Source organism: Myotis davidii, unplaced genomic scaffold (genome assembly GCF_000327345.1).
Source record: "Myotis davidii unplaced genomic scaffold, ASM32734v1 scaffold44, whole genome shotgun sequence".
Classification (NCBI taxonomy): Eukaryota; Metazoa; Chordata; class Mammalia; order Chiroptera; family Vespertilionidae; genus Myotis; species Myotis davidii.
In genome coordinates this window covers 13,513,175-13,522,448 of record NW_006299705.1, presented here as the reverse complement: position 1 = coordinate 13,522,448, position 9,274 = coordinate 13,513,175, and the positions used below count along the sequence as shown (strand labels likewise).

Sequence of the window (9,274 nt, the reverse complement as noted above, 5' to 3'; positions counted from 1 at the left end):
AAGGGATATATGCATTTTTAAAATGATTATTACTTTCTAACCACAAAACTTTATTTTAGCCCTGACTGGTTTGGCTCAGTGGATTGAGCGTCGGCCTGGGGACTGAATGGTCCCAGGTTCGATTCCAGTCAAGAGCATGTACCTTGGTTGCGGGCACAACCCCAGTGGGAGGCGTGCACAAGGCAGCTGATCGATGCTTCTCTCTCATCGATGTTTCTAACTCTCCCTCTCCCTTCCTCTCTGTAAAAAATCAATAAAATATATTTTAAAAAAACAACAACAAAAAAACCAAAACTTTATTTTAGCACAAGCCAGTAATTCTTCCTTACTTTGACTGGGACCGGACAGTAAAACATCGTGATGGTTACCTTTTGGCCACCAGCATACATTTACAAAATTATGGTCTGACCTTAGGTCTAATGTTTAATTCATCATTCTCCTGTGGTTTCACATAGTTATCTGGGAAAACTTCCCAAAATATTCTACAACCTTGCAATAAAAAATTGCTTAAAAATAACATTCCATTAGCAATTTATCCAATATTGATAAACATTTAATGAGTGTGTATTATGTGTCGAGCACTATGCTAAGTCCTGGGGCAGGGGAGGTTGTTTACAGAAGCCTTTTTGTAGGAGGTATAAATAAACAAGCCTACTGACTTGCTAGCAGTAGGGCCTAGTGATTAAGAGCACAGGTTCACCTAGCATCACCTGTTAGTAGCTACATGAGATTGGTCAAGTTACTTTATCATTCTGTTTCCTTGTTTATAAAATGGATATACTATAATAGCATTACCTCATTGGGCTGTTAATAGAAGCCAAAAAGATTATGAGCAAAAAATATACATGGTTATAAAGTAACTAGAGGCTCAGTGCACGAATTCATGCACGGGTGGGGTCCCTCCCAGCCGATCAGGACCAGCAAGCCCAGGGGAGGGACCACAGGAGGTTGGCTGTCTGCAGGAGGTTGGCTGTGGGAGCCCACTGACCACCTGGTAATCAGTGCACATCATAGCTACCAGCCAGTCGTCTGGCAGTCCAGTCGTAATGGTTGCTGAGGCTTTTAAATATATAGATAATTGTATTAAAATATACAAGTATTCCAGGTGTTATAATGATGACCTCTTTCTTACTCACCCTCACACACCCCACTAGTGTACAACCTGGTGGTTTCTGGACTTCCTAGCTAATGTATACATGTCCTATGCACCGCCCCCCCCCAAAAAAAAAAAACAAACAAAAAAAACTGCTTCATTCCACCAACCCTGACAGCCTGTTCCCATCTTCCGTAATCAGCCAGACTTTCCAAACCCCCCAAAAGTCTTCTTGACTTCCTATCATTACTAGACATGCCTGCACCATGTCCACTCTTTGAATGTAAGCCTAACCACTGAAGGTAGTAGCAGTAAATACTAGTAGCAAGTTTTGGGTTTTTTAAGTCATTTATAATCATTTTCTCTTCATCAACAGAGAAAATGTAGATGAGTAGGAGGACAACATTCTCCAAGTAAGATATCAAATATAAAGTTTGTTAGCCAAATATGAATTTGATATTTTAAAAAAATGAGAACTGGTTCTTATGAATTATATTTTGCCAATAAAGCTTAATATCCATCAAGAAAATATTAGTTACTATAATTAGAATGTATTTACCCTTGTTACATAAAGTTGTGCCTGGTCAAAAGTTATAAAATATTTCAGAAAAGAAATTTAGCATTTCTGAACCTACCTGTGGGCCCAATGCCACTTGAGCCTAGATCAGGGGTGGGCAAACTTTTTGACTCGAGGGCCACAATGGGTTCTTAAACTGGACCGGAGGGCTGGAACAAAAGCATGGATGGAGTGTTTGTGTGAACTAATATAAATTCAAAGTAAACATCATTACATAAAAGGGTATGGTCTTTTTTTTTTAGTTTTATTCATTTCAAACGGGCCGAATCAGTCAGACTGACCTGTTGGCAAAGTCACAAACAACTACCAGCTTAGAGGGCACAGTCCTCTTAGCATAATTAGGCTTGGCCTTATAACACTCCCTGGATCTTTTCTGGGAGGCTAATGGGCTGAGGGAAGTGCAGGAAGTGTAACTACAGTCAAAACAGGTGAAACTCACAAGAACTGTGTAACTATGGTGACCACTGCCTTGTTTACCTCTGACTATAAAAGGTTGATGCGGCCTGGGCACTGGTGGAAGTCCTTCCTCCTGGGTTGGACTTACCCACCTGGCCCCCAATATTCCCAAATTATCTCGTGTCTTTTCTCTTTCATTTGTGTGCGGCTCTTCTTCCAGATCCTGAACCCTGAACCACACGGGACGTGGAGGGAAACATTTACAACAATTTTACTTTAAATCTATTATTTATTTATTTAAATCCTCACCCCAGGATATGCTTTTATTGATTCCTAGAGAGAGGAAGGGGAGGAGAGAAACAGAAACATCAATCTGAGAAAAAAACATTGATCAGCTACCTCCTATATGTACCCCGACCAAGGATGGAACCTGCAACCTAGGCATGTACCCTGACCAGGAATCAAACCTACAACATTTTGGTGTAGGGGATGACACTCCAACCAACTGAGCTACCTGGGCAAGACATTTTAAATCAAGGTGTGGCTCAGTTGTTGAGTGTAGACCTATGAACCAGGAGGTCATAGTTTGATTCCTAGTCAGGGTACATGCCCAAGTTGTGGTCTCAATCACCAGTGTGGGGCATGCAAGATGTGGCCAATCAATGATTCTATCTCATCACTGATGTTTCTATCTCTCTCAAATCAATAAAAAGTATATTTAAAAATAAATAAATAAATAAAAAGATTAAATGGTATTTACATGACACACATCACACTATTTTTTAATGAGGAAGAACAGAAACCAAATTTGGTTCTAAATTTTCTCATGAAATCCACAACACATCTAAATGTCTATTAAATAAAGAATGCAACAAACATACCATATAATTAACTATCAAATATAAAAACAAGTCTTACTCATTTTGCTAATACTATAGCAAATCTTATATCCCGTCTCCACACCAAAGTCAAACTTGTTGCATTCTGAAGATGTTAAAGAGTTAAGTCAGAGTTACAAAAATAATGAAATGCAGAATTAAGACTTAAAAAACAAATGAACAAAATAAACTTCCCTTACTTTCATAACACTCAAGCCTGTCAGGTGATAGTTCAAATAAAAATTAAGCATGGATTTCACAGTTTTCTTTAAGAAACAGGTTCGGATTGCTGGTATAGTTTTTCTTATAACCATACACCAAAACTTTCAGTTGAGATAACTTCCTTTTTTTTTTTTTTCTATGACAATTGGGTATTTTGATCTAATAAGCGAAAAACTCCAGACTTGGCAGTGGAACAGACACTGAATTAAAAATCCAAGAATCAAATGCCATTAAAAGAGATTTCTATTTAAGCTCTGAAAAAATCTATAGAAAGGGGAGGGGACTAGTTATTCTGTGCAGATGGAATTGTATTAAGTTGTGCCAACTAACCTGGTGGAGGGGTTCGAAGGGAAAGGAGATGACACGGCAGTGGAATGTTGTTCTGGACACAGAAAGCAGCACGGAACTGCACATTGGCAACAGCGAGGCAAGCTAACAAAGGGGACAGAAGATGTACCTGATGGTAGTAGAGAGCTAGCAGTTGAGGAGGAGGAGGTGGCATATGAGGTGTAGGCTGGGGTGCCGTAGGAACGATCCCTGGTGGTAAAGTTGAGTAGCTTAAATTTAATACAAAATACAGTAAGAGCCCAGTGAAGCAAGTCCAGAGCCCAAGATAACTAACAGCTACAGTACAGCATTTGAAGCTGTCTAAAGGATAGATATTATACAAGGAACCTATAAAGAGGCGGTTATCAAAGTTACAAGAGAAACATTCAAAATCTAGTCATGTTTTCCTTTTAGAAATAAAAATATAAACAAGAATTTAGAGGCACCAGAGTTGTTTGTCTTTTCATAATTTGAATAAATAGGAGGGAAACAAGATGAAGTAAATTCAAGTTTAGGCACCTAAGAAAGAAAGTTGAGTTGCATAACCAAATCCAAAGAGAAGAAAGGCAATAATTAAGGTGAATAGGATCTTAAGTGAAAATGATAGGGGATACAAATTTCTTGGCAACTTGTCAATTACCAAAGTGTTTAGAAAGACAGTAAAAATACAATAAACAGAAAACAGCAAAATAAATAACAAAGACAATGCTTTATTATATCCTAGAAGCTTCAAAAAAAAACCAAAATGAGATAAGACAGTGACAGGAATGAGTCATTTAATGTGATAAAATAATTTTCCAAACTACAAGTAAATCTCTTAGGATTCTTTTTGTTTAAATGCAATTCTAGTTTAATTAAACAGCTGATTCTTATTTTTTCAGAAATGTTATATTTCAACTGAAGAAATTTTACTAAAAATTCTGAAGAATTCAGTAATACTTAATAATTTAAAACAAATTTAGTAATGAAGACCTTATTGTGCACTACACTTTTAAATTCATCCCTTGCCTAATGTCATTTGAATGCTTAATATATGTTACAGTAGACCTTACGGTTGAGAAGCTGACATTTTAGCAAGCTCACTACTTTTACCACTAGGTGGCGAAAAAACCCAAGTAGTATCTGTTACCAAAGCTAGTACAAAATCCCAAGTACTTGAACTAGAATTTCCACCAGGTGTCAACCAAGAGAGAAAAAAGAGAGACTATTTTCTCCACTCAAATACACAAATTCATAGTTTTATGCATAACTATCAAAAATAGATGGCCTGCCCATTAACTATCCAAATATTTTGCATATTTATATCCTCATATAATGCCGTTGAGTCCAAGATATTGCCTTGTCAACTAAAATCCAACTAAATAAAATTTCATTTCTTCCAAAAAAGAAAAAGAGAAAGCCCAATGAGTTTAGTTTATTGTAACTGATAGGTTCAACCTATCCAAATATATGACACAGAGGAATCTAAGAAGTTTTAGACACGGACAACCAAAACTTCTCAAGTATACTTGGAGATATATATATATATATATAATCTCCAGATTCATATTTTTTCTTTCTATATTTCTCTACTAAGCAGGTCTGTTGATTGCAAAAGTCCAGAGGTAAGTTTATGCTGTTATACTTCGAATCTCAGTGTGATTTTATGAAAGCAATACCATGTTACCAAAACTTTCACAATAAAGAGACAAATGTACCTGCTTTTAAGGTGTATTAGAATTATTATTTTGAACAGTCCAAGACTGAAAATTAAAATGACAGCTTTGCAGAATTGAACCCTATGTATAAACCAAATCATGCTTTTTAAAAAACATGTTATGTGCTTCACTAATTTCTAACCAAGATTTTCCGATCTTGTTGTAAACATGATGCCAGATAAAACACTGTGTCATGCTGCCTTTGGAAAGGTGGTCCTTTTTTAGGCCGAACTCTATTCTTAACCCTCCGGGCACAGGAGTTATAATCATGTCATACCCTGCAAATTTAGCTGTAGGTGGTGTCTCAAAAAAGGACTTTTTCTTCCTTCGAGGAAGTGGTCAAGCCTTTCTTCCCCCTAGTGTCATCATGCAAACCACTTGGTTGTTTTTCGTTGCTATCTAATTACGAGATGGGAAAGAAAGCAGCTGAAGAGAAAGCAAAACCTACTGATTAAATTATGCCTGCCTGTCTTCCGGGCTCTTTATAGTATCCTCTTTAAGATTCCTTTGGCCTCAAACGAGCTCATGTCCACCCTGGCTGCCAAGCACTGGTTTTGTTTCTGTTTTTTTTTCAAACCAACAAAAAATATCCGAGCCAAACAGGCTCTCGTCGGAGAACATTATTTCTTGTCTGCTTTTATTACGGTTCCTTTTGAAATTCGTGCGAGTCTGCTCAGCAACCAGCCGCTTGCCCAACCGGTGCCTCCCCTGCCCCCCATCTCTCTCCACTCATCACTTTCCTCCTCTTCCCAGCCAGGCACAGCGGTCAAACCCCTGCCGTGCCCAGAACGCACGCTTTGGGCTGGACACGCGGCAGCGTATCCTTACTTGGCTTTGCAAACAGCTCCCCATCCAACCCTTGTCCCCCGGTGGCCCCCTCTGCCGTTATCTTTAAATAGAGCGCTCGCCAAAGGGGCTGCCGACGGCCCGTCGGCGAGGGTTTACCGTAGCCTGCCTACCAATCGGAGCGCGCAATGCAGAGGAGTCAGGGTCAGCCTCCCGGCAGTCCCGGGGCCGTCCTCCCCCCGCGCACACCTACTGTACCCGCGAGCGAGGGAGCGAGCCCGGCGCGGGAGGGGGCGCGCAGGGACGGGCGCGCATGCGCACCGGGGTTGTTTTTCACAAAGCTGCTCTTAAAGTGAGCCGGCCGCCGCCAGCCGCCCGTCTTTGTACGGAGACCACTGGGCCGAGCGCGAGCGCGGAGCGGGAGCCTCGCTGCTGCCCTGACTTTTTAAGAACCTCAATGAACTACTTGTGAGGAGTCGCTGGTCGTGCCGGTGAGCTCTTCCCACGGCCAAGACAGCGACCCGTGTTGCGTGGAGATCACATTTTATATGCGATCTTGACTTTTTTTTTTTGGTCTGACATTATATTTTTATAGATTTTTGTTATAAACATGGTGCTGGGAAAGGTGAAGAGTTTGACCATAAGCTTTGACTGTCTTCATGACAGCAACGTCCCCGTGTATTCCAGTGGGGATACCGTCTCAGGAAGGGTGAATTTAGAAGTTACGGGGGAAATCAGAGTGAAATCTCTTAAAATTCATGCGAGAGGACATGCGAAAGTACGCTGGACCGAATCTAGAAACGCCGGCTCCAATACTGCCTATACACAGAATTACACTGAAGAAGTAGAATATTTCAACCATAAAGACATCTTAATTGGACACGAAAGAGGTAAGCTTTTTTTTTATGTTATTCGGAAATCATTAACGCTAATTTCTTTGGGATTGTAGCTTTTGATTTTTCTGAATTGATATAATTCTACTCCTAGCATGACCCATAGCAGCTCGGTAAGAGCTGAGCGGAGTTGCAGACGGGCTTCTCCGTGACCGTGCACCGAGTGTGGAGCCGCGGAGCGTGCGGGCATCTGCAGGGGCTGCGAACTGCGCCCGCTCGCCGCCCGCCCGGCCGGCCGGTGCCCTCGCGCCCGCCGCCCATTTGCACCTTCACGTAGATTCTGCTCAGACCCGACCCCGTCACTCCACTAGCAGGTCTTTCACTGGATGCCGAAAGGCTGCAGTCCAGTGCTCGATGTCTTCCCTTGTGCTCTGCAACCTTAACGTCTCAAAACCGAAGCTTCCATCGAGAAATGGGATAACATCGTTAAGCGGGTTAAGAGGTGCATTTCATTTTTTAATATTGACAAGCAAAAGACTTGCAAGCATTGACCGTTGTTCTTTGGTCAAGGGTTTCTGTGGCTTATTTTGACATATGGTATGAACACCCCACGTGTTTGGGGTCCCCCCCGCCCCCGGTCTTTGCAGTTCGACTAGAAATGTGTATCATTCATTCTCTATTCTAAAGGACTTCACCTATGATTGTGATGGGTTTCGAATCAGGCGCAGAAGCCATTCGGGGAAATGTTCCTTTCTGAGCATCATGCCTAACTTTGAAACGTGCCTTCAATGAAACCCATGCCAGGCACATGAAATTGAAAAGTATTCGGCACCTTGGTTTTGATTTTTGGTGAGACGCGGGAGAGGAAGGGTTGTCAGACATTGAAGGGGCCCGAGGTTTCCCATCTGTTGTTTAAATCGTTACATTGTGGAATTATAGGAGACTCTGAGCTTGTTTTTCTAAGTTTCCACCCTTTGTTAGAAGCGGTTCAATCCTGTTTCGGACCAGTTCTGGGGGGTGGCGAGGAGGGGCGCTTGTGCAGCTCTCAGCAGATTGGCTGCACGCGTCAGGTGGTGGCGATGACTTAATTCCTAGACCGAGAAGAATATAGTGTTAGAACTGGTTATGTAATTTTGTACTTCTCCTTTTTAATGCGATGTTTAGTTCCAATATGGGCTATTTTCGAAAAGTAAAGCACATTTTTTACCTTCATTTTCAGTATTAAATATGCACATGCCTGAGGAAGTGCTAGCTGAACTAAAGCAAGTGTAGAAATAAAGGATGCTTCCAGCCACAGCATTCATGCGCTGTTCTTAAAAATATTAAGATGAAGTCAGTTCCTGAGGTAGGTTTTCAGTTGCACAGAGGGAATTTGCATCCTGACATTATTTCTGGTTCATCTCTCCAAGCAGTAACGCTGATGAGAAGCGCTAATGCCTAATGACAGTCGTCGTGTTTGTTGGAAAGCATAGACAGGAGTTTGTTTGAGCCTTTCTGGATATTGCAGCTTTTTGTGAAATGGTGGGAAGAGACAAAGGTTCTCGTAGAGTTGAGACTGTAGAGTAACGACGTGTGGGGGACAAACACAATTTACTAGCTGCTCCCTGATTTCGTGGTAAAATAAACTATGCGCCTTTCAACCCCACGAAGCACCCCTGAGCCTCTGCAAAGTGCAGACGAGCTCTTCGCCTGCAATACTTTCAATGACTTAGAACTGGGACCTCTCACACGAGCCTGGTCACCGAGGCCCCGCCCCGCGCGGCCAGCGATAGGCGGAGCCGAGTTTGTTAGCCTGTTGCTAAGGCGATGCCAGCCCCTGATTGGATTGGGCGCGGGCGGTGGGGAGAGTGGGGCGCGCCCGTGGGGGCGAGGCTTGGAACCGGCGTGCGCCGGTAAAGGTCCCTCCCCCGCCCCTCCCCGGGCTTCTGGGGGTGCCCACATCTCATCACCTTCTGTCGCCCTACCGTGGCCTGTCCTTGGACCCGAAATACATGACTTGAGGTGTCAGGAGAGTAGGTGCGGAAAGCGCCTGGTGGCCTTGTAAAGTGCCGGGCAGCCCTGGGCGCAACCTGCGCTGCCAGTCCTAGTCCGAGGGAACTTGGGCGGACAGGGTCTGCAGGAGTCCACCTTCCCGTTTTCCGAGAGAAAGGCGTCAGGTACATTCCGTGAGCGCTTGTTTCCCTCTGAGCGGAAACAAAGCCTGTCCCCCGACAGGTACAGACCGGCTCCCGTGCTCTGACCCCAGGGAGAGAGCGCCGAGGCTGGGGTGGAAGGAAAAGGGATAGCGACGTCCAGAGCTGGGTAGGGCCTCGGCGAGGATCCCCTCCCCTGCCCATTGTTCCCCGGGGCGTCTGGTCCCCACCTCCCACCCCGCACTGTCCCGGTCTCCGTCGTTGCCAGTGGAAAGGTGTCAGGGTGGCCCGAGCCAGCTCGAACCGGTCACCGGCAGGGGCGTGTAAAACGGA

The 9,274-nt window shown here is 43.3% G+C and overlaps 1 protein-coding gene across 3 annotated transcripts in view; it reads left to right on the top strand.

Annotated features, from left to right (window-relative positions):
* The first annotated feature begins 6,340 nt into the window (after positions 1–6,340).
* Positions 6,341–9,274, top strand: part of ARRDC3 (arrestin domain containing 3) — a 14,457-nt gene continuing 11,523 nt past the window's right edge. For 2 of the 3 annotated variants that reach the window (XM_006775528.2, XM_015571644.1), the window contains exon 1: positions 6,341–6,866. In XM_006775528.2, coding sequence (XP_006775591.1) covers positions 6,587–6,866 — 280 coding nt within the window. In that variant the 5' untranslated portion in view covers positions 6,341–6,586. Of the gene's footprint in view, positions 6,867–6,963; positions 7,312–9,274 lie in introns of all 3 variants that reach the window. The other variant, XM_006775529.2, reaches the window with a different exon arrangement.